The 27,722-nt window shown below is 37.0% G+C and overlaps 3 protein-coding genes across 8 annotated transcripts in view; 1 reads left to right on the top strand and 2 right to left on the bottom strand.

Moving 5' to 3' along the window:
* Positions 1-444: 444 nt before the first annotated feature.
* On the top strand, positions 445-2,594 carry LOC119997943 (WAT1-related protein At5g07050-like). Of its 4 annotated transcripts, none has more exons than XM_038845178.1 (8): positions 456-797; positions 861-978; positions 1,073-1,135; positions 1,226-1,342; positions 1,441-1,678; positions 1,830-1,988; positions 2,068-2,219; positions 2,310-2,594. In XM_038845178.1, exons 1-8 carry the CDS (start codon positions 764-766, stop codon positions 2,452-2,454), a joined length of 1,026 nt encoding a protein of 341 aa, XP_038701106.1. In that variant the 5' UTR covers positions 456-763; the 3' UTR covers positions 2,455-2,594. The 4 variants fall into 4 exon arrangements, with proteins under 4 accessions (XP_038701109.1, XP_038701106.1, XP_038701105.1 ...); XM_038845180.1 differs by having other exon boundaries at positions 466-784; XM_038845177.1 differs by having other exon boundaries at positions 458-978.
* A 265-nt stretch (positions 2,595-2,859) lies between these two features.
* LOC119997942 (coproporphyrinogen-III oxidase 1, chloroplastic-like) lies at positions 2,860-8,105 on the bottom strand. 2 transcript variants are annotated; one of them, XR_005468103.1, is made up of 11 exons: positions 7,407-8,105; positions 6,954-7,029; positions 5,955-6,049; positions 5,367-5,450; positions 4,943-5,030; positions 4,701-4,825; positions 4,504-4,602; positions 4,245-4,408; positions 3,667-4,012; positions 3,353-3,526; positions 2,860-3,038 (listed from the first exon to the last, which is right to left on the bottom strand). XR_005468103.1 is itself a non-coding variant. In XM_038845176.1 (8 exons), exons 1-8 carry the CDS (start codon positions 7,953-7,955, stop codon positions 4,340-4,342), a joined length of 1,185 nt encoding a protein of 394 aa, XP_038701104.1. In that variant the 5' UTR covers positions 7,956-8,105; the 3' UTR covers positions 4,204-4,339. The 2 variants fall into 2 exon arrangements, 1 of the variants encoding a protein (XP_038701104.1); XM_038845176.1 differs by lacking the exons at positions 2,860-3,038; positions 3,353-3,526; positions 3,667-4,012 and having other exon boundaries at positions 4,204-4,408.
* Positions 8,106-8,479: 374 nt separating this feature from the next.
* The window catches only part of LOC119997199, a 37,395-nt gene continuing 18,152 nt past the window's right edge, over positions 8,480-27,722 (bottom strand). The window contains exons 24-47 of one of the 2 annotated variants that reach the window (XM_038844062.1): positions 24,980-26,559; positions 23,662-24,884; positions 21,022-21,150; positions 20,779-20,934; positions 19,598-20,215; positions 19,431-19,502; positions 18,883-19,341; positions 18,599-18,782; positions 17,797-18,514; positions 17,590-17,706; positions 16,916-17,189; positions 16,114-16,227; positions 15,882-15,965; positions 14,347-14,397; positions 14,090-14,269; positions 13,694-14,016; positions 13,239-13,613; positions 13,067-13,130; positions 11,907-12,053; positions 11,468-11,572; positions 11,284-11,394; positions 11,097-11,201; positions 9,571-9,640; positions 8,480-9,408 (exon numbers count right to left, since the gene is read on the bottom strand). In XM_038844062.1, the coding sequence (XP_038699990.1) occupies positions 8,711-9,408; positions 9,571-9,640; positions 11,097-11,201; positions 11,284-11,394; positions 11,468-11,572; positions 11,907-12,053; positions 13,067-13,130; positions 13,239-13,613; positions 13,694-14,016; positions 14,090-14,269; positions 14,347-14,397; positions 15,882-15,965; positions 16,114-16,227; positions 16,916-17,189; positions 17,590-17,706; positions 17,797-18,514; positions 18,599-18,782; positions 18,883-19,341; positions 19,431-19,502; positions 19,598-20,215; positions 20,779-20,934; positions 21,022-21,150; positions 23,662-24,884; positions 24,980-26,559 (7,957 nt within the window). In that variant the 3' untranslated portion in view covers positions 8,480-8,710. The remainder of the gene's footprint in view (positions 9,409-9,570; positions 9,641-11,096; positions 11,202-11,283; positions 11,395-11,467; positions 11,573-11,906; positions 12,054-13,066; positions 13,131-13,238; positions 13,614-13,693; positions 14,017-14,089; positions 14,270-14,346; positions 14,398-15,881; positions 15,966-16,113; positions 16,228-16,915; positions 17,190-17,589; positions 17,707-17,796; positions 18,515-18,598; positions 18,783-18,882; positions 19,342-19,430; positions 19,503-19,597; positions 20,216-20,778; positions 20,935-21,021; positions 21,151-23,661; positions 24,885-24,979; positions 26,560-27,722) is intronic. The other variant, XM_038844063.1, reaches the window with a different exon arrangement.

Below are 27,722 nucleotides of genomic sequence, written 5' to 3'. Positions count from 1 at the left end.
AAGAGAAAATTTCACTTGCTTTGGTGGATCAATATTAATTCGTCTTTTCTTCATCAAAATGATGCTACTTTTTTTTTTGAAAGGTGAAATGATGTACTTTATATAAAGTAATCCAATCATTCATGATTTTATTTTCTTCATAAAATGCCACTTTATTAAAGTAATCCCCTCGTTCATGCTCATCTTGAGTAATCCTAGTCATAAAATGCTACTTTATATAAAGTAATACTATCCATGCGGCAGTTCTGGTCCCATTAAAGTTTACTTTCAGCTAATCCCAAATCTTAGCCAACTGGTTATGAAAAATGAATAGTTAATAGAGTTAAGGGAGGGAGAGTCAAGTGTGGGAGAGTTATGAGAGGGAGACTATATTTACGCACCTTAATTGGATATAACATAAATTTAATGAGATTAAGAAATGTGAAAAATACCCTTATTAATGAAAAAAATTTATGAATGATTTAGTAAAAAACAAACTTTTCTTTCACCTCATAAACCCCCAAGGGTTACAAAATATAGAGTTGGAGAGTTAAGGGGAACTTCATCCCTCCTTCACCCCACTTAACTATTTATCCTACAATCCAAGCAATGTGTAGTTACTCCTCCCTCCTTAACCCGACTCACTTAACTCTTTAAAACATCATTCCAAGCAAACTCTAATGGATAAATTATATAATATCAAAGGTGCTTCAACCATGCAAATTTTTAAATTAAGCAGCCTTATAACTAGGCTCTTGTTGAAGACTATAATAACTGTGATCAGATGCGAAATCAGGAAGAGAATGTGAGAGGAGCAAGTATGTTGGCTAAGACACTGATACCATACATTCTCACCTTATTCTCATGTGTTTCTATTGCAGGATTCATTGCAGTGGCCAAGGTAGCCTTAGAAAGAGGCATGAGCCATTATGTGCTTGTGGTGTATGGACATGCCATTGGATCCCTAACCACAGCTTTATTGGCATTTCTCTTTGAAAAGTTAACTTTCTTCATTCACTAATTCTGAAAATAAACATCATCTGCAACAGAAAGAACTAACCCTTAGTTTGGTGTCCATGCTCATATGTTGCAGGAACAACAAAAACAAAATCACTGGACCCATCTTGCGAGATATATTTTTCTTGGGTCTTCTAGGGTAGGGTGATGACTGATGAGTACTAAACTACAAAACATTGTCAGTTAATAATGAAAATTTTCTCATGATCTTTTATTTCTATATATGTAGGTCCGTGTTGGGAAGGACACTGGTATACGCAGGACTAGAACACACATCAGTCACACTTACTGCTGCCCTGACTATCCTAGGTCCATCGGCAACCTTCGTCCTGGCCTTTATTTGCAGGTACGACTCCAATACATACATGTATATATTTATACATATGCTTTTATTTTAGCTAAAGAGGGTTCTATATGTTCCCTTCAATCTGCTCGCATATTCAGGTTGGAGAAAGTAGACATCTTCAAGCGTGGTTCCCAAGCAAAAATTGGGGGCACTATAATTGCCCTAGCTGGTGCTGCAACCATCACATTCTACCACGGACCCGTTGTTATTTCACCTCTCAAGCCACTATCAAACAAGATAAGCTCCCCAAAAATTAGACAAGGCGGTGATTGGATTAAGGGCTGTTTAATGCTTCTTGTTGGAACCCTTTCAATCTCAGGTTTTTACATCTTGCAGGTAAAAATGGATAGAAACAGAGAGCATGTAAATAAACAATGACCAACTCGCACACACACACACTCTCTCTCTCTCTCTCTCACACACACACATATGAATTCATGTGATTGGATTAAGGGATTCAAATTGGAAAGGTAATGACTTAGTGCAGACAATAGCAATCAAGAAGTATCCGGCGCCAATAACTCTCACATCACTAACCTGCTTATCGGGAACCATACTCTCAGCAATCATGACAGTAATTCTAGATCACAAAGCTTCAACGTGGCGATTGTCATGGGATGTTACCCTTCTTGCTCCTATATATAGTGTAAGTCCTTCAGTTTCCAATTCAAATGGCAATAGCTTTCTGAAATGGAATTGATAAAAAAATGCAATCAAATTTTCAGGGAATTATAGTGTTTGGAATCTCAAACTATGCTCAAACATTGGTAATGAAAGAAAAAGGACCAGTATTCATGACAGCATTTATGCCTTTGGGAAATATTATCACTGCAATAATTGGTCTGCTAATCTTTGGGGATGCATTGCACACAGGAGAGTATGTAGATTTATTTTGTTGGTTTGAGATTGAAACTACTTTCAGCTTAAAAGAAGAGTTTGGGTGACTGATTTTTGGTAATATTTTCAGTATGGTAGGAGCTATATTGATAATTCTTGGCTTGTATGCAACTCTGTGGGGAAAAGAAAACGAGAAGCAGCAGCAGAAACCATTGGAGCACACAACAGAACAAGATGTCGAGTGCAAATTGGATGAGGAGGATGACCATAAATGACATCATAGTAGTAGACAAATGTATACAGTTGCTATATTTCTTTCAGGAATAATAGCATTGCTTTTTGTCAAGTATGAATGGCATACCTGCTTTATGGGGCTGCCTGTCTTCAATGTTCAATCCGAAATTTCAGCCCCTCATTCCAAGATGTCTCAAGCCACCAACATTTGGTCAAGCGTTGGAAAGACAAGTCCGTACACTCTTCACCTATGCAAATCTGTAGTATGTGTAAATTACATCAAAATTGTTTCAACCATGCAAGTTTTAAAGTTAACGAGTTATAGCTAGCTTTTCTTGAAGACTAACAATTGCGAGGAAAGTGCAAAATCAGGAAGAGAATGTGAGAGGAAATATGATGCCTTAAGCATTGATGCCATACATTCTCTGCATATTCTCATGTGATTTGCGTTGCAGGATTTGTTGCAGTTGCCAAGGTAGCCTTCGATAGAGACATGAGCTATACTTGCACTTTTACATGAAAGAACCCAAAAATTTACTATTTGGTCTCCATGCTCATATGTTGCAGGAACAACAAAAGCAAAATCATTGCACCCATCTTGTGAGAGATATTTCTCTTGGGTCTTCTGGGGTGATTAGTACTTGTTAGTTACTGATAAACTTTTTTAAGTGACACAACAACTACTTTTTTATTTTTATATATGCAGGTCTGTAGTATGCTTCTTGTTGCAATTGTCTCAATGGCAGCCTATTTCGTCTTGCAGGTGAATGAGATTTGAGAATCACATTGCTAGCAATAAACCGTCAAATAACTTAAAACTTTTGTACAAAAAGCAGTAGGCACGCTGGACAAACTTGAGAAGCATGTTATTTATGAGCTAATAGTGCAGACAATAGCAATCAAGAAGCATCCGGCACAAATAACTCTTACATCACTAACCTGCTTGACGGAACCATGCTCTCAGCAATCATGACAGTAGTTGTAGACCACAAAGTTTCAACATGGAGATTGTCATGGGACTTTGCCCTTCTTGATTGAAGAAACTAATAATAATTCGAATGAAGCAACCCTCTTGTTGCCTCAGGACCATCCCTCTGGGATTCTGGAATGCATCTGCAATCCTTCAAAATATACACATTAGTACATTACCCTTTCGATCAATCAGACGACATTGATGAGAAAAACAATCAACAAGCCTACATGGGACTTTCTTAAGCTGCTGATGAAAAGGTCTAATACAGTGGAGTACTCACAGCCTGATAATGCTTCCTATGGTCTTCCAAAATCAGTTTCTTCATCCCGAAAAAGAAAGTTGGTGCTGTTATGATTCCTGACAATAAAGTCACAAGATTCAAAGCAAAATCAGGATGTTATTTGGAAGAAGTCCACACAGGGAAGCAATCCTGCCGTCGGTATTGATGCTTGGGACACAGTAGATAGTCAAGCTTGTGATATGGGGGGAGATGAATGGTACACACCGGTTGATAGAAGTAACTCAAAGATGTCTGGCAGGCAGTATCGAACAAAGGCAGCAAAGGATAGAATCATAGAATGATTGAAATGCCATCTCTCATGCCTGGATTGATTGCTGGAATTGAACTGTAGATGGGCCAGCATTGTTGAGATTGTTTTCACTAGGAAGAATAATCAAGGCCAGAATATTGATATTTTGCTGTACTTTCTTGCTCTTTATCTAGTTTGAATCCCATATCCCATGACCAATTTATATATTCACAGGAAATTTTAAGTCCTTATTACCAATCAAATTACTTCTACAATGTACAAAAATCTGGAACAAGACCAATCACTTTTAAAATTAACAAGTACTCACCTCTAATTCCGTTGCAACAAAATTGCTCATGCACAAAGAAGAAAAGAAAGAGGATGGGGAAGGCTCAAAATGATACAATACTCAGTTGAGAATAATTAGATCCATTCCTTTGGATTGATGCAAGCATCTAGTAACTTCCACTCTTCAGTTCCCTCTTCAGGTTTCTGAATACCAAACAATAAAGCAGTTCTCCCAGCATATTAGTTTCGCAACTTATATTGAACATCCATGGAGATTGATAATGATTTGCGGAACTTACATGGTCATATTCCCACCGTGCAGTCAATGGGAGGGAAACAAGAATACTCTCAATTCGTCCTCCTGTCTTCAGCCCAAATGTTGTACCCCGATCATAAACCTGTAATTGGAAAAATCAAATCAATAGAATTGTAATACTTAGTAATGAAAGATATTTAAATAATGAGATCATCAGAGGTCCGGAGTTTGGCTCAATACCAAGTTGAACTCAACATAGCGCCCTCGACGCAGTTGCTGCCATTCCTTGTGCCTATCAGAGAATGGCAAGTCCTTCCTTTTCTCAATAATGGGTATGTAAGCAGGAATTACAGAATTGGCACATTCTGTAGAGTATGAACAATTTGGGAGTTGTAAGTCCATGCAACTTAATCTCTCTGCTTAGGAAAAAGAAAAGAAAAGAAAAACCAAATAGGCGCACACCTTGCAGTGAAAGAAATTACCAGTAGCAAATGAAAGAAGCATCTCCTGATCATGGTCATTTAGATCATCAAAAAATATTCCTCCAAGCCCTCGCCTCTCACCTCGGTGCTACATACAGGATTAACAGTCAACCTAAAGTTTGTCAGCTTTAATATCAATTAAACAAAACCGCATAGGAACAGAAAGCTCCACGACACTACATTTCGAACAATAATGGCAACTTGAATCAGCAAAGACCATCAAGCAAGCTTCCTGATATTATTTTGGCTCTACCGAACTATTTCAGCACTTAGTCAAGCATTAGCTTCATCACAGGTGGTTTGTTAAAATGCATCCACACCATCCACAACAGGTTATTTTAAGAACAAATGAACAAAGGCATCACTACAACAACCTATAACATTAAAATATATATATATACCAAAAGATTCAGCAAGACTGTACCTGAATGTAGAAATAATCATCACACCATTTCTTAAATCGGGGATAAAATGTAGGATCAAACTTGTCACAGGCTTGTTTTTGAATCTGCAAAAAAAAATACTAATATCAGAATACTTTCATCTAAAATTAACCATTTTTGAATAACAAATATCTAAATCTTAATTCTTCCAAAAATTGACATAAACACATTTTCTTTTTACTCTCTGAATGCATATGGTAAAAGGAACTCGAATCTATCAATGATTACAATTTTTTTTTGATCTGCCAAAATATACCACCAAAAAATTTGTTCTATCAACAAAATTTGCATCATCATGAAGGCCTTTATCTTAAACAATGTTAGGTTCAGCTACATGAATTAACGACAATCCATTACATGAATTCTCCTCCACCATTGCTTTCAAAGGTTATACTCGCCCCTAATCCTACAAAGTCATTATCTTTTTTCCATCTCCCTCTTCTCTCTTTAGAGACAATCCAAAACCATCTTAGCCGATTTTCTTACATTATCACCGAAAATTGCAAACTAGGAATTTCTTTTATAAGCACTACCAACACATAATATGACTACATAAATAGAATATTTACCGTATGGAAGTGTCTAACATCCTCCTCAACAATGTATGCAGGAGTCAAATCTGTACCACCACCAAACCACCACTGCCTTGGTGCCCCAGGAACATCTGCATGATTTAACCCAAAAATATAAATCAATAATCCCAGCTGTTCAGCCAGTTTATTATGTGCATATGCAACATCAGAAACACAGAATCATGCTGTTTGATAAAAATATTAAGTAATTGATATATTTTTGAATGCCCGACAGCTAAAGAGAGAGAATAAAATAAACTTCCTCATTGCATTTTGAAGTTTTCATTCACATCATCGCCAAAATTCATGAGGTAGATCATTGACTTGCTACATATGTTAGTTCTTTACATATACTTCAAAAAATTGGTTGTGCAAATTGAAACTTTTTTCATAACTTAAGATATCATTCAAAAAGGTTCTCTTAAAATGATCATTTCGTTTGGTTCAATTATATTATTTGGCATAGTACAATTAGTGCTCCACATAATTATGCCATGAAAGAAACAATTGTTTTGCTATAATTCAACAGGATGATTATACCATATGTTTTCATATTGTTGTGACAACCTAGTTTAAGTATTAGCCAATGAAAAAAAGAAAATGCACAAAGAAAAAGTTTATACCATATGGCTTATTGGCTTAGACAATGTCGATGTACATGGGTATTGCTATTCCACATGTTTAAAATTTTATATATACTTTACTTTTGTTTTCTCTATCAACTTATTATTTTTTTGGTCAATAAAAAAATCAAACTTCATATGAGAAGAAGAGTTGCACTAAGCTTTAGGACAAGATCACAAGACATTTTTTCAACATAAGGTAAAGCAAGAACAAATGATAATTATACATAACAGAAAATATATAGAAAACAGCAAAACCCAACAGACAAAACTTAGAGAAATAATGATAATGAAATATGGTTTGTTAAAGGGGGGAAAAAAGAGAAGGAAAATAAACGAGATAACCACATTAATATTTCCAAAAAGGCATTACCTTTTGGAGCATCAGTCTCAAAATACCGATAATTAAAATGCAAAGTTGGTGCAAAAGGGTTCTTTGGATGCAAGACCTGAAACATAAGAGAAAGGGCAACCATTATAACATGTCTTCATGTTATTCACAGGAATATAATGTAATGTTGTGCTTTCAACTAGCACGTATGCTAGTTCCATATCTACAGTCACTCGAATAGAAATATAACACACAGGAATCAATTGTTGAGTAGTTCTCCGATACACAGATCCAATAGTCTAACAATCACCCAATACAGGCCAGGCGTCCACATACAAAATTCATACACACACACAAAAGCATGAAGCATGATAAGATATCCAAAAATTCACCTTCCAATGCACAATTCCCAGAGGAAGGTTGGTGAAATTGAGCTAAAGTGACTTTTATCTTTTTGAACATCACAAAGTAGCACAACAAATTAAAGTAAAATACCGAGCTGATTCCAGCTGCAAAGAAAGGAATGGGACCGGGCTTATGGTTTGAAGCAGCAGCCTTGGCAGCACGGTAGGCCTCAGGAGGCATAACACCGTAGACAACCGACACATTAACACCAGCCTTCTCCCAAACGGTACCGTTTTGAAGGACCCTGCTAATGCCACCGCCACCTCCTGGCCTAGACCAGACATCCTCCTTAAAACGGCCACCGCCATCAACGACCTCGATGGCCTGACAGACTCTGTCCTGCGCCTCCCTTATCATTGCCTCAAACCGAGCCCTCACTGAGGAGGATGAGGAAGAAGAAGCAATGCCATCGGATTCTCGAAGGAAGGTTTGAGGCCGCTCAGTCACCAGGGTTTCCTTCTCAATAGCAGAGCAAATCACACTAAAACGACGACAATTGAGATTGTAATTGCGAGTGAATGGACTTCTGGTAGTCACACCGATACAAGATAAATGCGAAGGGGTTTTCTTGGTTGAAGGAGGAGGGAGTGGCAAGAGAGTAAAAGAGAAAGGGGTGGAGAGAGCGGTTGCCGGAGGCATGGCTCCTGCCGGAATGTGAAGTGCACGAGAAATTGAAGAGAAACTATCTTGAACGCATATAAATTGTTCGAAGAAATGTATTTGCAGAGAGGGTGACAAGGAGAAAGGACTGTGAATGTGAAAAGGCTTGGCTTGTTCTCTCCCTTTCAGTTCGAAGAAATGTATTTGCAGAGAGGGTGACAAGGAGAGAGGACTGTGAATGTGAAAAGGCTTGGCTTGTTCTCTCCCTTTCAGTCTATTCCCCTCCATGTTGTGATGGATAATGGACCCCAAAAATAGAACCCCATTTAATGTGAAATGTTAGATGTAAAGTAAACCCTACATATATATTTTTAATCAATGATTATTTTAATACCACATAAATTTGAAAAACTTTTAAGGATCAAATTTTGAGGTCTCTAACATTACCTTCCGATGACAAAATATCAATAAACCATTTGAAATGTGAACCCACCCACGCCCCCAATCTCACCAAGAAGTCGCTTTTGATGGGACGATCCAATACAATAACATCGTTCACAAAATTGAACAGAACAAAATATAATTCTGTTATGCAGTCCTCGTGAAAATGCAAATGAGCACCTAATTACCTGAAACAATATTGTATTTACACAGGCGAAAGAATACCTAATTTACACCGGATAGGAATAATTAGATGAATAAATAATGGGATTTCTATTTACGCATGGCTTTGGTTCTAGAAATTGCTTACAAGGCTAAGAGATTCCCCTGGATCAACAAACGAGAATAAATTCCTACTTGATATTAGTTTGGTGCAAAATATGTCTGCAACCCCAACCTCGGGCTTTCCCCTGATCAATTGTAGATAACAAAGTCCGCAACAAAATTTCAGCTTCTTCTTTAGATGTCAGTTCCAGATTGGTCTGAAAAAGTGGAAGAGGTGTGGAAGGATGATTCCACCGCTTTGTTCTTGTCCCACTGCCTTTTTTGGGATGCTGTTGGTTCTGCCTCAAACCGGTATCTGAACCACTACCAACAATGTTTACAACCTCTTCATCTGTATCAGCATGGATTACGCTGTCCAGACCAATTTCTGAATCTATTACCCACTCTGGGTCAACAGGAACACCCCTAAATTCGGGCTTCCCCAAGTCTACCAAACTTGAGCAACTAACGATCAACATTAGTCGCTCAGTAATGACGACAAATTTCCCAGCTTGTTTGAGTGTTTTGCACAGTATTAATAACTCGTCCTTGAGCTTCAAACCATCATCAGCCTCAACGATCACAGATGTTCCAACAGCTTCTTCCCAAGTATAAGGCCTCAGAGGAAGTTCCCTACTTAGAGGCCTTGGAAGGCGCACTCTATAGCATTGTGATCCTGCTTGGTACAGACTACTTCTGTTTCTGATACTCTGTGCAGTTTTTCCAGTGACCTCTAGGATACTAGCTGCAGGTCGTGCCACAAGTCCAGTAACTCCCAAAGCTATTCCTGCAGCAAAGCAGGGACATCTAAATTTGAGACACCAATACTTACAAGCCTGCAATTTAAGATTGTCCCCATACTTTTGCTGTTGATATATAAAGAGGATGTAGAAGATATTTGGTAGGATGTAGAACTTATGAAAATTGCTACATTTTTGTTATGCATTACCAGAGAGAACACCAGGGAGACCATGTTTCTCAGCTTCTTTAATCGGTGATTGGAGGAGACCGGTTAGGCCCTGGAATGTGTGACAGGGAAAAATATATTAGAAAACTGAAAACTACCTCTAAATCGTGCATCTATTTATTCTGTTTGTTCTGAAACCAAAAAGCACTTGTAAATTGCGTATTAAGAAGTACAAAACACAAGTATTTCCGACTGTAGATACATATTTTCGAAGCAATGTGAAGTATCAATTCTAGACATTGGACCCTGTAATATATATTAAGTAAAATGTAAGAGTGTGTGCACTTCTTTTATAATAAGGGCAAATTCAACTGAATTTTCCCAGTATTTGAACTGTGTTCATTGGATTCTGTACTAGAAATTTTCACATCAAAATTCGAATTGTCGCTGATGAATGTATGTATAATTATAATAGAATGAAAACGCAAAGACAGGAGTTCGGCAATCTTTTTGAACAAACTATCTGCGAGAGTAAAATTCCATGCATGCCAATTTTTTTTAAATCATGTGTAGTCACAATTCACACTTTATTGCATTTTGCAATGACAAGTGCATGATGCACACACTCATCCACATAAGGGGAGGTTGCTATTGTGACTTGAACAAGAAACTAATGTCTAACACTTCCCCTCAAGTGAGCCAGACCCAACCCATAATAAGGGGAGCCTAAAAAATGCAATAGTTTAATTTTAAACAAGTGGATGCGAGTTTCAAACTGAAGACCTTAAGCTCACCAAAGCCTTTGACAACATGTGAAACACCACTCATCCAAAAAGTTTAAGCTGTTGGAAGGATGAATCTTTACTTATTATTCAAATAATTACTCTTAAAGGTCTTAATAGTCAGGATTGTTAATAATAATGTACTTTAGTTTGTTTTTCCCCCTAAGGCAAAAAACATTACACTAAACAAAGGCAGTAAGAAGGTGCCGGCAAATAAAATGGAAAACTTATTCACTTGAAGAAATGGGAATATCATGAATAGGTCTTAAATTTCCTTAGGTCATTTTGAAAATTAACTTTTATTAGAAATTTGATTTCCTTTATTGATTAACTAATGTAATTATCCTATTTTGATATCGTTTCACAATATTTTCATTAGACCTTTATCTTTCAAACATAAGTGCCAGTAACATTTATTATATTTCCTATTCAATTAAGTATTTCTTTTCTAGATATTTATAACCAACCAATCTTTACAGAAGTGCCAAACAATATTTTGATATTTAATACATTAAACAAATAAAAAGACTGCACAAAATGTTTACGGAGTTCTATTTGTTAAAATCCTTTCTTATTTCCACGCGATAACATTTTTAGATAAGACTTTATGTTGATGATCGGGATGCTGATGATGAACATATTGGTTCGCTTAGATGATGGAAAAAAAACACATTTTATCGTCCAGTCTTGAAATTTATTATACGATCCTAAAGTGATATCTATACCAATTGAAAGTCCAAAAGTGCGTGAAAAAGAAAAGAACCATCAATCACAGAGATGGGATACCTCTAGGACTTCATTTATTACACCTTTACTGTGCGATGCAAGACCCTTCTGTGGCTTTTCCATTCTTCCAACTGACTGGTCATCAAATGTAAATGCGACAATACCCTAAAAGAAAAGAATCCCTTTAAATCATCAAATGGAAAAGTAATCCATTGAACATTTCAAGTATTGGCAGATATAAATATACCTTGTGTGCAGCTTTACTAAACTGAGTGGCAGCATCACTCAAGGCATACACAGTGTTGCTGACAAGACTAGTGGTACCTTGTGCAACGCCTGTAATAAGTCCAGTAGGGCTCTGTCGAAATAATAACTATCTATTAAAATTCTAATGATGAAATCGCTTCTATTAATTTGAAAGATATTAATACCCGCAAGAAACTTTTGGCAGGAAGTGATAAGAAATCTCTGACACCAAGCCCCACACTCCTTGCAAATCCCATGGGGTTACCTATAACTCCAGCAGACCCAAACACCTACAGACCATATAATTACAAGAGTATGAAAAGAACTCTAAAATGAGAAGTCAGACATAATAACTGCAATGAATTAAGCAGCGGTTTCACAAATGAGTAACGACATAACTGGCAGTAAATTTCTGAAATAAAGATTATAATAAGGGTGTTGAATGACAATAAAGGTGAATTCAAGAGCTACATTAAGGTTTAACAAGACACGTATTAAGAAAATTAAGAGCCTTAGTGATAGAAGGAAAACGCTCAGCAAACACATGGAAGGCTCCGCAAGCATCACTATTATATGCAGTCCAACGTGGGGGATGTGGTGCCAACTTTTAATTATGTCTTTTACCTTGTACATCTCATGAAGAAGTTGCCAAGTGTAATGCCTGATGAGGATCTCCTGAATGGATTCCCAACTAGCCATGTGATGTGTGATTATCAATTGTTTGAGATGAATCCGTGCTCCCTCAATGTCAGCAACAGCCATAAGACCTCTCTGTAAATTGTTTTAACTCAAAGTAATGAAAGTAGATGTTAATAGTAGATACGAATAAACATATAAAATAAGTGAATCAATGCAGACCCACGGAAGATAAAATATTAAAATAACCCCAGCATCTTAGTTCCACAAATTTTTTTTGTGTGATTAAAACAATAACTTCTTCTGACAGCAAAATCGTATTTCTAGAGTTCTTTAATCCCAATATGTTGTAGTTAAAGTAGAATATGGGAGTTGTACTAAAGAAAGAAAGAGGTAAATGCCCTGGAAGAACAAGCTTGTCAAAAATAGAAAGAACAAGTGTTCTTCAATCATTTAACTACAACATATTGGGCGATGTCTTAGGGTAAAGTTTTGGTCAAACAAGTGAGGTCAAATCACGGACAACATCAATAACTTGGTTAAAGAAAAGCTCTCTTTTGAAGAACATGGTTAAGACAACAAGCAAGACATTTTTGCTTGAGAATGGAGTAGTTTTCCAGTTATTACTACAATGCTTTTGCAATGATTTTATTTATGTTGTTCCTCCTATGCTTTATTAAGTTAGGCTATTGCGGAAATCACTCAACTGGAACAAGCCTTGGTTTTGGTCATCATGCCATTCCTAGCCTTTTACGTACAACATTTAGTTAATTATTATAATTCAGAGACACCTGATCAATTAATGATCAACTAGGAGTTCTAGTGCGACCACAAAATAAGAAAAACTTGAACAGTTTACACATACCATTACACTAATCTACTTATTACTCTGGTTTTAAGTATCCAAACATGAGCTTGAAAAAAAAAATTCAGTTGCTGTTGATATACCAGGAAATACTCTCGTCTGAATTTTCTCATGTATTCCTAAACAAATAAAGCTAAAACATCCAAAAACCTAACACTCCAAAGCACCATACTCACCACAAACTTCTAAACCATATTTACTATAAAATAACCAATACAAACGATCACACAATTCTATCTCATACATATTTCAACACTGATTCCAAAGAATTATGCCGACTTACGTGAATGAGAGATTCACCAGATGTAAGAATGCCATTTCTAAGCATCCAGGGACTACTAGAAAAGCTATAAACAACGAAGTGCAAAATCATTGTCAGTGGATAGGCAAAAAATTATGAGCAAAATAAAGAACGGGGTTTAGTAATTGTTAATTAATAAAAGTTATCCGTTCACCTCAATGTAATCTTAACCGGTCCCAAATCAAACAATTCCACATATATCTTCTTCTGTCTTCTAGCCAAGACATAAATTTGCTGCCAAGGAGCTCCAATTGGAACTACTGATGGTAGTGATGCATTGCTTATATGACCTCCACCAACTGGAGCAACATTTATATAATTCAGTTGGTGATCCATCGCTTTGACATGCTCACGAGATAGAGCATTTGCAGAGTTCTCCTTGGAGAAATCCACATCATAGAAAAGACGATGCATTGTAGGATCAGAAAGAGGCAATATTGAATCCTGAAACCTTGATGATACAGTTTTATAGAAGTCAAGCAAGCTTAATATTACGTCCTGTTCAAGCTCAAGACGAATATTTGCCACTCTGCAAGAAATCAATAGAATATAATAAGAATGGAATCAGTTACAAAACAATTCAGCTATGCGGAATGTAGCAATGAGTACCTTAATCTTATATACTGGAATGAAAAAAGTGAACTATCCTTCTTCCTCCATATTGCAACGGCTAGGTTGAATACAGGTTCACAAGAATTGTCACAGGTAATCTGTGGAATGACTTCACTTTTAAATTTTGTATGACCATCCCTTGCTCTATGGCCAGCAAGGTTGCTTCTGTGATCATGATCAAATGACAGAATAACAGGGTAGGGTGTTGTCGGCAACTGGTTATCAATTTGCAACGAAGAGATCTGAAAATAAATTTTTTGCTGATCCATGCTCTGAAGTAGATCAACTGTTATGTTCTGGGCACATGCAAAAACCAATTCCTACGGAAAAAAAAGAAGGTAAACATATTACGTAAATTTGTCCTAAGAAATGCAAAATAGAGGTTCCACTTACCTTTGGGAAAGAATTAATTAACGAAACACCAATCTGTGGAATTGTAATCAAAAGTCTTTCCTTGTAACCAACAAATTCCTCCTGCTTATGCTCATGTTTTCTTTTTTCTTTGAACCACGGGGAACTATTATCTTTCATATCTTTCAGAACATGGTAACTTGAATCAATAATGCTGAGCACCTGGAGCAGAAGCAAACAGCATTAATCAATGGATAAGACAAGGGTTAGCATCCATACCAAACTATCAACCTATGAACCTTTGTTGCTCCCTCCGCTTTGACCGATATTAACAGCGTTCTCTCGGGCTTCTGAAGACAAAAAAAAAAAAAAATAGTATAAGAACTTAACTTTGACAACAGGTTGGTATTGACAAACTGATACCATAAGTTTGATAAGTTGCTCATTTTCTTTTATTGATTTATTGCAATCCATGTGGTTCTCCAAGTCAGGCAAAAAATCCATGTGAAAAATAAAAAAGTTTGATATTTTCTTGCATATGAGACCATCCAATGAAAAGATATTCCATGCCATCCAATCAAGCAGTTTTTGGACTTATCTGATGTACTGCTGTTCTCAATGCACATTTTCCAAATATCTAACTTCATGGTTGAATTCCAAGAGACGGTAATAATTCACATTCCCAATGTTTCAACTTGCTAAATATTTTTCAAGGAATTCTTCAGATAACTATGAATTGCAAGTGAATGCAAAAGTATCACATTCCCCATGTTTCATCCTCAACAATTATTTATCAAAAATAAAATAAAATAGAACTTGGCACTTGGCACATACAAGGCGGCTGTTTTGAGGTGGACAGCAGCATGTGGAGAATATTGACTATCAATGATGTACCGAAAAAGCTGCTTTAAGTCTCTGAGCGTGCAAGCAAAAGGAGAGACGCCTAATTTGGTGTTGACGGTGCTTACTTGTCGGAACAAGTTTGGATGAGATTGCAGTATTTGGTGCCAAAAGGAACAGTAAACGCACCAGTGAGATTGCAGTATTAAGCTTTTTCGCCAGAGTTCATTTTTTTAATGGGTTAATCCCACTGTGAGATTGCAGTATTTATTCTGATCAGTGAGTGTTATTTCCTTGGCTCCGGTTGGCATTTTCAATTGACCTTAAAAATTCCTGTTCAATTCCAGCACTGGGGAGGGCACCAGTGAGTTTTCCGAAAATCATACGGAATTTGGCCAGAATAGCACTGGGGAGTTCCGGATATCAGACCCATTACTCGAATAGGCTATAAGGAGTATTCTGGATGAGTTCAGTTACTCGACCCATGATTTGTGATACATGTGATTTATGGATATTCGGGAGTTTGGAGGGTTGTGTTTTGTTTGTTTGGGTGTTTTGGGAGGTGAGTACGAAGGTTATGGTTGGATGGACTGGGTTTGGCATGCATCACAGATTACTACCCATTTTTTTCTGATTATTTTTGGACTTCCTTCTAACTTTTATGGTTGTCATTTGTGTTTCCCGTGTAAGATTTTATTTTATGTTATGGGTGGTTTGTATGAGGTTATATTTTCCTCACATCCCCGAATCGCTGCGTGACAACCTTATTCAATAGGCGACCTAAAATGACATTCTTGTATACTTCCCTCCAGTTCTTAGCACCTCAAGTGTTTTCTTGGAAAAAATTCATTACTTACAAAAAATAAATACTTTATGCAACAGCAAGAGAATGAAAAGGACGACAGGCATGTGATTTTAGAAGTAAATCCTATACTTAAAACTACCATTTCAGATATTCTATGTTTACCTAAGAAAACAGAGTAATAGAAAATACCTCAGAGGTTGAAGGCAGGTGCACAGGCACATGTTCTTTTAGATCATCAAGAGCATATGACCCTATAACACGCTCTCCAGGTACCTAACATTTCTCAAAAAAAAATTATACTAGTAAATATTCTTTGTAATAAAAAAAATTTACTGAAGCACCAAGATCTAACAAGCAGCATTGGAAACTAATGGGTTTTTCCCCCCTCTTGTTTCTTTTAAAAACTTACTAGTATGCATACCTCAACAATGAGACGGTGTGGATTGCAAGGTTCATCCCATGCATACGAGCAAGAAGTGTAAGAATGGATTATACTGTCAAAATTTTCACATCTTTGCTGATAAATCCGTAATCTCTGCAAAGCAGAAAGATTGGCATGAAAACAAATAGGCAGATTACATAATACAAAAAAGGAAGGAAAAAAAATCAGTCGAAACGCAAAAGCTTTCAGGATCCGTTTCAAAGGAAGAGACGGTGAATAAAAAAGACTTGGTTCACAGGCCAACTGGTATTTTCATTTCAAGGGAAACACATAGAAATGTGGAACTTGCTCACCAGAGTACACACACAGTTAGCATGGTTTATTCACCAGGCTGATATTAACTTTTCAGTGCAAATGGAAAGAGCAAGAGAAAAATGATACTTCTATCTTAAAGAGTATGTTTATGCTGATCACAGTTAAATCGCAGTGATTTCTTTAATTGTTCTATGGGGAGGAAGAATAGATCTTCTGCCCCTAGGGCTGGGTAGCGAGGAGCTTGACCACTTGAAATAGTGGTGCTCTTCAATTATATGAATAAAAAGATACCTACCCAAAGGTTTGGACAAGTTAACCAGTCTTGCTTACATAAATTAAAAAGTGCACATTTTACATATTATACGAAACCATGCATCAACACCAAATGCATATAAGTTTGTCCAGAAAAAGGAAACTCAGGCTAACAAAAAAAAAACAATATTCACTTTTTTTTTTTTTTTTTTTGTGTTTCTAGAATCTCAGCATCGGCTATTAGTATAATGGAAAAATAGATAAGGATACAAACCTCTTTTGAGAAATTATCAATCCTGTATGGCATGTACCCTGTGTCATCATCGGAGAGGAGAATTAAGTTTGTGCCAGAATTTCCACTGAGGCTTCCAACAATCTTTTCATCCCTAATGGAAACATCAGCATTCTGTACCTCCACCCTCACCATATTTAACACACCATACACATAATTCCGCATCTTAACTTGAGTGTCACATAGGTGATCTGGCAAGAAGCTGCCTGACCATTGCCAGCCAGGTCCATCAAAACGAACAGAAACCAACAACTCCCTATAGAAGAGAGAAACAAGGTCAAGAATTTTCTTGATGCAAAGAAAAAACATTAGGCAGTAAACAAACTTGCAAGAGATTTTTTTCCCTGAATAATAAATGTAGTATTTCAGTAGTGTTCAGCAGCATAGCATAAGTTCTAGAAGTAACAATGCATTATACCATCATTTGAACAAATCAATCCTTTTCCAGAAGACAATATCATTAATTTATAGCAATGGCTAGAAATGGAATTAAACAATTCAAACCAAGAATTTTTTAAAATTAAGTAAAAGTAAGGTTGTCAAGGTTATTTACTTCCAAATGACCAGTAGCACAAACAAGCATTTTATCAGTTAACTAATGCACGTGAGATAATCATTGTAATTAAACAAAGCATCTCACTTACTATGCAGCATACCTCGTTATGTCTGTCCAGTGAAGATGAGCATGCTGCCCAATGCCCAAATGGAATAAATTATCAGTTCCCTTCTGCCTATAACATAAATCCTTGCTGCACGCATTACTAATGACATATCTGCAGAAAATTTCAAATTAACCGGAAGATAAGAAAATCGAAAAAGGCAAAGTAAAAAAGAAATATTGTTTGTTCAAAATAAATTGTGACCTAGGCTGAAAAGTAATAGCTTGTGTCCGCCCATCAAAACATCCAGCAAGAGCATTAGAAGTAACAGATATCACGAAAGCCGCATTTGTTAATGATTGAGGAACAAGAATGCTGGTTGAGCCACTGGGAGGGACAAGAGGGAATGGTTCTGACCATGAAGAGTTTGGCATGGTCCTACTTACTTGAACCATAATTTCCCTGACAGAGGAAATGGGAGCAGGAGAATACATGCATGCCTTGACCCTTCCATGTTCATTACCTAGTACGTCAGAATCCCTTGAAGTCGACTTAGAGCTAGAAAAACTGTTTTTCACAGTATTTAGAGAAGACCCTTCACCCAAATCAATCCTTTTTTGTTTTCCTTGAATTTTAGAGGAACCAGATGAAATGAAAGTATTGCCAACAATCTTTCTAGTTGAGATCATGCGACCATCTGAAAAAGAACACCCCAAACCATCCATTTGTACAGCACTAGCATGCAAATTTTGCTCCGAAGCTAAAAGACTGAGACCATCTTTCTTGCTATGTAGTAGTTCATGTTCAATCAAATCATAACAGGAAGTGATAGTGCATCCAGTCTCTTTGACAGTACTAGAAGCATCTGAAATTTTGAGCGGAAAACCAGAACAATTATATAAAAGAAAGGGCACAAAAATGAAGAGTTCTCGAGCACCAGAGAAAGCATCCATGGTCTTTTCCACTGTAGCGTAGGTTGGACCTTGAATAATGTAAAACAAATGTTAATACTGTTTCCCCGAATACTCACTTAAAAAGTAAAATAATAAAGTGAAATATAGATTACCATTAGATAAATCAGAATGAAATGCAATGGTTTCAGACAGAGAGAACTTAGTTCCACTGAACTTGGCTGCTGCACTAAATGTTTCAGTTCGTGGAAACTTCAAAACTGATGGGTCAAATCCATAGATCTTGAATTCCAGCCCCAGGTCATGAGAAGGATCTATGTGATGAAATGAATTTTCCACCTGAAACTCAACACAGATAATCATAACTCATGGCATCACCTACGGCGAAACAGCAAAGAAAATAATAAATCCAAACATCTAAGTGTAGACACCCACAAACCTCAGAAAGCAATGCAGTACGAGTAACCCCACCACTCTCAACTTTCAAAGATACTTCTTCCGGGAGATAGTTATTCACAATCAATGGAGTACTCAAAGTTACTCGGTGGATGGATCGTTTCTTTGACTTGTCCAAATCATGCAGTAGTTTATTGCCACTTTCAACTGATTGTTTGAAAGTGCCATCAACACAGAGAGGTGATGCCTTTTCTGGCCCGTCAGAAAAGCAAATATTCTGAACTGACATGCAACAACGAAATGGATCACTGCTGGGATGAGATGGGTAACAGACAAAAGATCTAAGAAACCCGATCTTGCTCTCGTGCATGAGAATGTCTGAGAGGTAATGTGCTTCACTCCACAGATAAGAAGCCCCAAGTGGACGCCACCTCATGCGACCAGCTTCTGCCAAATGTAATGGCAATGGAAACTCCTGACCAGGATATATTGGATCCAGGATCTGGAATGACAAAAGACAAGTTGGAGGAGTACAGTATGATAGGAAGAAGTAGATGTTTAAAAGAACGGGAGTCATTTTTTTCCTCATACCTTAGGGGATACACCAAATGGGATATCAAATCGTAGTTCCAATGGAACTGAAGTTGAGTTCAAAAGCATGACCTGAAATCCTTAAATGTAAGTAGATGAGCTGAAATCCTTCAAGTGTGAGTAGATGAGCATTAGAAACTCATACAAACAGTTTGTACAGCACATACCGTTGAATATAGTCGTATGAGCTTGCTATGGCGTTGTACTGATACATCAAACACAACAGGGGCAACAAAACCACTATCGGTATCAGCTCTACCATTCTCCTCAATATTCATAGTATATTTTGAAGTATCCACAGCACCATCAATCTCTACTTTTTTTGAAGCCTTTGAAAAATCAACCTCAAAGTAGGTCAACCCAACAAGATCCATTGAAATGGGTGTAGAAGGAACAGACGTTCCGTCAAGTTGAATGGACATGAAGTGATGAGCCACTCCATTTGGTTGCATGTCACCGAGCCTCTCAGAAGAATAGCCAGGCCTATAGCGGAAAAGTTGTTCCTCAGGAGTGTCATTAAGATAAATTGAAATAGATGCCCCTGGTTGAACAGATTTTCCATCCTTCATTTCCGAGATATCAAATTCACTGGAAGTAACCATCCCATGAAAGACATAATATACTAGAGGAAGAGAAGTCAAATTTTGAAATACATAGGGGGCATATCTTCCCTCACATATATTTTCCATTAATTGAGGATTTAAGAGTCTCTGATTTTCAGGAAGGTCCTTTGGTCCCACCAGACTCCAAGCATCCTGAACCATATCAATTGTCCTGAAAACACACTTCACGAGGGAAAATATTGTAAGGAAAATTCTAGGTGTATCAATTGTCCTTAACCATATCAATTGTCCTGAAACGAAGTATAGTTCGCATGTAATTCCCTTCACTGATACCCTTTTGTGGTTTAAATTACATGGGAAAAATAAAGCCTACTTTTGCCATATGCATTTCACCAAGCCCAAGAGAGTTATTATTATCTACTTCCACACATTTACCTGCCCACTTGATTTTGTATGGAAATTGTGTTTCTAAGGACTAAGGAGCATGCAGAGAAGAATATCAATCAACAAGAATAACACCATCAAGAAGGCACAATGCAAATGAGAATAATGACGTCATGCTTAAGAAACAACAAAATAATCATGAAAATGTTTCAACTATTTACAACAGTCTATGGAGAGCATCCATTATCTGTCATTGCACCATTACAAAATATGCACGTCTTCCAGCAATATGTCAAGCATTATTCATCCACTCACTTTGAATAGGATGCCCCCAGATACCATGAAGCATCTACAGCTGAAAGGAGATTCAAGAAGCACTTAATGTGATAAAAATTATATACCTCAATAAGTGATTCTGTGAAGTTCAAGTTAAGCTGTGCCATTGATGTAATAGATATATCTGTATTCATGGAGCTGTTCATCAAAGCAGCTGTCTCCTGCTTCCTTGTCATGCTTATCTCAAACTTACAAGGCTCGATAAAAGACTCCCACAAGACCTAAAGCCAACACAAGTACCGAACATGTCAGCAAGTAGTTTGTACTAAATATGCGGAAATGATTCACACTTTTCATAATTGATAAACCTTGTGAATGTTATTGTAGTTCACTTCAAGTTCGCTTGTAACTAAGCTTTCCAAGCAATTTCCAGCGGCACTGGCATGTAAGTGGAAGTTCCTCAGAAGAATTTCCAACAAAGGTCCACCTGAGCTCCACTGGATGGAGGAAAAAAAAAGTGATAGAATTAGAAACCAACTGGAAAATATAGAAAAACATTCATGACCTTAATTGCAAATTTTGTAAGAAACACCAAATCTCATACTGCTAAACCACAATTTCAACATTTGGTGAGGGTGAATTTAATCATCTAAACCATATTCCAATACTCCCACTCTCATGTTGGACATTCCCTTGACAATGAGAGCCCAACACCAAGATATTTAATTTGAAGGCCACAAGTGGGAGCTGGGTGGCGTGATAGAATTTAACTCGGGACCTCGTGCTCCATGTTTTGTATGGTCCTTATGGGGTGAGGAGGGTCAGATACGAAGGATCATTAGATGCCTTAAAAGAACTTATACCTTTGTGTTCTAACGGGATTCGGAGGTGAATGATTTCAACATCAGTTCATTAGTAAAGAGGCCTTCTCAACTTTTTGGACTGTCGAACCAATAACTCAAAACAATCAATTCATCACTCTTCATTAGAGATATATAAATTTACCACCAGAGCATACTACACATTATTTTTGGAAGCAAAAATAATCTTCATTCAGGGCCACCAAGGAGAAGATAATAGCCGAGCATGGGGAAAGACAAAGTTAGGAGCCGACAAGACCAATGGATGTCTAGAAATTATAACAATAAGACAGCCAAAACTTCAGATCACCAATTGTCCATGAAGTGGTCTAAGTCCGTTTCCTTGTTCAGATCCCGTTAAATCTCTCGCCAAATTACCATATCTAGACAACCAAAACTTCATATCACCAAGCCAATTGTCCATGAAGTGGTCTAACCGTCTAAGTCTGTTTCCTTGTCCAAACAATCCTTTTAAATCTCTTGCCAAATGACCTGCATGTAAGTTGTAACTAGAGGAATAATTGGAGAATCTTCCCCTTCTCTTAGTCTTTGCAAATAAAGAGGCCAGCTATCAACTCTGAACTGAAATTTAACGTCACCACCCAACTAAAGTTCGAAATTCACCGACCCTATTTTCCTAGTCCAATTACAGAGGAACATGTGGCTGATAGATTCTTCCTCAGCTTTGCAGAGCATACTAAACATACTTGACGCATTCTAACAATTCATCCTCATGTCAGCATGACAGGTTGGCCATCCCTCACCAGAAAATATATCTTTATGATTCTTTGAAAAGCATCAGACCAAAGGATAAAGGTGCTTAGTAAGCAAAACTGCAAAAGTATATTTATCAAGATGGATTTAAAATTAATATAGAGAAAATACATGGCCCACTGGTAAGGTTGTCTCATAACCTAGTGGCCATGGGTTCAAATCATTAAGGCTGTGCACATCTTACCCTTCTCCAACCCTGCATCCACTACAAGAGCCTTGAGCATAGATTTGTTTACCTTTATGGTTTTAACATTACGGATTTAAATAATTTTAACAGATAATATACTGTCTTCTCACTATTAGGGCTTTATGAAGCCCACACCCAGTACATCTCATTGCTAATGTTCAGGATTAGAAAAAGAGCCACGAGTCTCTTACATTAGAACGAGACATATTTCATATTTCATAAAATTACTTCCAAGATTGCCCCAAGCAATATCTTTATTCTCTTTACTTTTATCTTTGTCATTACAGCACGAACTGCATAAGAATCTTGAAGAGGAATCATCATAGGCATTCAGGATGGTGCAGATATTTATGGAGTTTAATATAAAGGGGAATGGAAGAGTAAGACAGGTAAGAAAAGATAACAAAGTTACAGTCAGGCTTATATGGGAGGCAACAGGTAAGTTATGTTGGACAGCCGTGAACGTGATATCATAATTCATGCAAATAATGAAGTGAAGACTGAAAATCTGGGATATTTAAGGTCAAACATGTAGAAGTATGGCATAAAACCCCCCCTATAAAGAACATGTAGAATGTGCAATCCTGGATGATTCAGATAGGTTTAGTTGTGGAAACTTTCTCTGCCATATGTATTCTCTATTCCTCCCATGAAGTTTTCTTCTCGACTGAAAATGCCATTTAATATATATACCAGAATATCAAAGGTAAACTAAAGGATAGCATTTCCAATAGAAGTTATGAATAGCAACAAGATCAACATCACAGACAGCACAAAAGATTGATATGCAGCAGTTGCTGCATAACAAATGTGTGCAGCAAGGAACTCGAGTATGACTTTTGGGATTTTCTTTTCAAGAAAAAATCAGATCATCAAACATTTCAAATCCAATCCCCTAAGCACCCCAAGGCCACAATTGAATTATCTTTTGAAGCTTAAAAACACAAATAAGAGTAAGATAAAAAGACTAAACAATGCAAGTTATCACCCCATCGATCTCAAACAACTTCAAAAGATAAGAAAATCAATGGGTTGAATAAAACTTGCCGAAAAGAAGTGCTAAAAAAATCAAATAATGCAACAACAGAAAATTGTCCTTTTCAATGCAGATTGCAAAAAAGAGTATAATGTATATGGTAAGAATTCATCCTAACCTAAAGAATCATAGAGAATTTGTAAGAACATACCCTTCCATCAGATATCAGAAGTGAAAACCTTCTCAACTGCAAATTTATATCCATACTATCATATATGCTTTGAGAAGATCCAGCTTGGGGAATGTTGAACTCCACACCATGCCAGAAATAGAATACTTGATGCGACAGTGAAAAATCCAACCGGTCACACTGGATCCCCATTTTGACTTTGACAAGCTCACTCTGGTCACTTTGAACTTCAGTATCCAGATTAACACGAAATATTTGGAAAAAGGGCCAAGAGTTGCCATTTTTACCCTCGAATATCTCAACTGTTCCACTCAAACTTTCCAAAGTGGAATTCAGTTTTGCATTTCTTCCCGTGACAAGTAGTTCACTATTTCTAGTATGTGTTGCAACTGCAATATATTTACAGTGCCTCCCTTCAGATAAGTTTGATGAAAAGGGCTGAGGCTTCTCATCTTGGACTCCAGCAACTGCAAATTCACCTTCTGGCTCTTTGCTGAGACAGACAGGAAAATACATAGTGATAGCCATATTTTCTGACTTCACAAGGATAATAGTATCCTCCTTCAGGTTCTCTGAAACACAATGAGGTGAAGTACTTGGATTTTGAAGAGAGGATTGATGGGAGACAGCAACAGCTGTATCAATTGAGCCAACCATTTCCAAAGGTGAACTCTTTGATGGTATATCAACTGTATAAATATTAGCTAATTTTTTAGCACAGCTAGTACAAAAGTTCATGACCTCAGTCCACTCAAGAACATGTAACCAGAACTCAAGAGAGGGAATAGAAAAGCAAAATTCATTCTTCTTTTGATCAAATTTTGAGAAAGAAATGTCAAGAACCAACGAGCTTGAGCAAGCAGCTACACATCGTGCTAGCAAAATGGGATTGAGCAATGAATATAATGCTAAAGCAGAAAAACTAAAGTCCATGCTTATAGGTAGCTCATTCATCAGAGATGCAGAGCATCGGAATTGCATATTGGCCTCAGCTACTGGTTTTAATAAAACCAAGTCATCTCTCAAGGAGTGCAACTTTATTGACAAATGATCCACACTACACCGGACTTCTGTTAAAAAAATGCCTAAGGCAAGAGACGGAGCTGCATCATATTCACTTGGACATCGTTTTAATTGAAGAAACTGCAAAACATCTGATGTGTAACTTTGCGATTTATCATTAACCGAGGAAAATTGATCTATGACATCAAGCAAAGCCTCCAATCCATTGAAAATGTAAAAATCTGTACATAAAGACGGAGAGGAAATGAATCAACAGAAGGGATAGCAAAATAAAATATTCAATTTAAAATGAAACTTGAAAGACAGCATATCCTACCATCAGCAATAAGTTGAACATTATAAACCTTCAACATGATGCACGTGGCAACGGAAGAACTTCCACGCAAGGATTCATTTTCACAGGGTATTCTAACCCAAACATCAGCACTAAGTGGAGCAAACAAGGTGACATTTCGACATTTGTCAAATATAAAGCAATCATATCCATTACGTTCGAACACTAGCAATGATACAAATAAATCCTGCCCAAATATATTTAGACAGTGACTTTGTTCTGATATTTTCGTTAGTGGAACCATATTCTCTGATGGAATGTCAAACAGTAGATCCTTTGAAAGACAAGTGTCAATGAAACTACAGTACATATGTTTCATTTCGATCTTCACAAATTGACCGTCATGACTTTCGACTGGCAACATTAAGGTGGAGTCTAGTATCTCAAACTTATACATAGCAACGCTCCGGTTTTCTGTACTTGTCTGCCCATGCATTTCTTTTACATGCTGCTCAGCTGACCAATCAGGCAATGAGAAGTAACCTATTATGATCGCCAAATATTCAGGAGGCAAAATACAGCATACATGTTGAATACTAATGTTGATCTCAAGTTGAGAACTTGATGATTGAGCGTTTCCTTTCTTCACCCGAACATTTAAGATAGGAGACAAATTCGGCAATGACGGACCCCACAGAAACTCATGAAAATTCTTGGTCCACCAAGAAGTGGTGAGAATCAATCCCTCAACGGAGCACAGTAAATCCATTGAGTCATCATTAAAGAGAACTGAAGACTTAGTGGCTGGCAGCACAATTGTTCCTACAATACACGAGGAATCATGGAAATGCACTTTAATTCCAGAGAGATTAATATCAATACAAATATTTGCATCACCAAAACTCCCTGAGGCAGGAACGACAAACATATTGGATGTGGATTTCAAAGGTGAAGCATGAGCTGATTTAGATTCCTTCTTGGAAGTACATTTTGGACTTCTAACTTTACTTTCTCTCATGCTGAATAACTTCCTCCAGTCATAAATGGAATAAAGAAGTGAACTGTCAAGGCTGCTAAGTGATCCAGAATTGCGGATTGAAACAAATGGATAACTACTCAGAGGGATGGTGGAAGAGTCAGAGGATCCAGTTTCAAAGAAATTTGAGAAACCAAACCTTTCAAAATTAAACCCAGGAACTGTCTTCGATTTTTCAGTATCAACAGTGATTTGGGACTTCTCACCAGCACAAGTAGCGCCATTTGAATATAATCTAATAAAGAATCCATTCAGCAATCTGAATATGTATGGGTAGCAATGTAGATCACTATCATTTAAGCAAACAGTCAATTTGTGGCTACCTAAACCAGCCATTTTTGGGGCTTCATAGTGCAAAAGAAAGCAAGCTTCACCACATGCATTCCTATCAACAAAATCATCAGTTTGGTCACCCAATCCAACACCCATGTATTTCCCATGTATAGAACTGGAAGCCAATTGATTCCCTGATAAAAACAATGTCTGGCTGCCCAGTTCACTTCTCAATGGACATGCTGCAATTTTCAACCCTTTCACACATAACCAGCACTCATCACAATCTTTGAAAGAATACCTGAAATTCATACTACGAATATTATTCATAAGCAAAGCATGTTAGAGATCAATTTTAAAAAAAAACAATTAATTTAAGCAAGCATTGAAGAAAAAACCCGTAAAAGACACATTAGCTGGTTTGAAAAAATAATTTGACCCAGCTAAAACTAATAGGAGTTTCAAGCTAGACACTAGGTATCCCAATACCAAGAAGGATTAAAGGGTCTTACGTCTTAACCGGAAAGGAGAGGACATTGTAAAACATAAAGAGAAGGCATAAAAAAACCTGCTATAGGATGTGGAATATTCAGGAAATTTACAGTATAAAAAATGGAGCGCTCAAATTAAGCACCCGAACATTGCTAAAGCTATATTCAAATGGGAATTAAAAAAGGGATTCAAATATATCTAGCTATCCTTACTGCCACTTTCAAACCTCCCCGATAAGCCAAATCAGGGCCATGGCAACTAAGAAAGGCTAGTTCACAATATCCATCTTGAGAGCAGGAAAATTTTTAGCCTTTTCTTACACAAGCATCAACCTCCTTGTCACAAAGTTTATTTAGTTGTCCTGATAAAGCCCTTTTCCTTCTCGTTTACAACTATAGGAATGACCCAATAGAGATCCTTAATGAACTTTTAAAACTCATGCCCACCAATGTGATTGGTTAACAGGACCGCGAAGGAAAAAGAAGATACAGATATGCAGGTGAGAACAAAGTAGATTAATATGGAAAGCATTACGGTTTCAACCTTTGGATGTGATCATTTATTCCATGATACAATAATTAACAAACTCCTTGCTATGTATAGGTTGTCCTGATAACAAGTATAGCTATGACCTAGAGTTACTGAATGAACTTTTAAAACTAATACCCACCAATGTGATTGGTTATCAGGACTGAGAAGGAAAAAGAAGATGCAGGTATGCACATGAGAACAAAGTAGATTAACACAGAAAGCATTAAGGTTTCAACTTTTGGATGTTGTTAGAATATATATAAATGATGTGAAATGCCCCAACCCAACAAGTTAACTTATTGAGTTGAATGTCAAAATAACTAATCTTAACAGATGGGATAATTTATTTCATGATACAATCATAAACAAACTCCTAGATATATACAACCCCATGTAATAAGACTAAGCATCCAATTGCATGGTTTTGAGGCAACCAAACACAAAAAAGCATTT

Source organism: Tripterygium wilfordii, chromosome 4 (assembly GCF_013401445.1).
Source record: "Tripterygium wilfordii isolate XIE 37 chromosome 4, ASM1340144v1, whole genome shotgun sequence".
Taxonomy (NCBI): domain Eukaryota; kingdom Viridiplantae; phylum Streptophyta; class Magnoliopsida; order Celastrales; family Celastraceae; genus Tripterygium; species Tripterygium wilfordii.
Note: the sequence above shows the minus strand (reverse complement) of the source record. Positions and strands in the feature narration are given on the sequence as shown.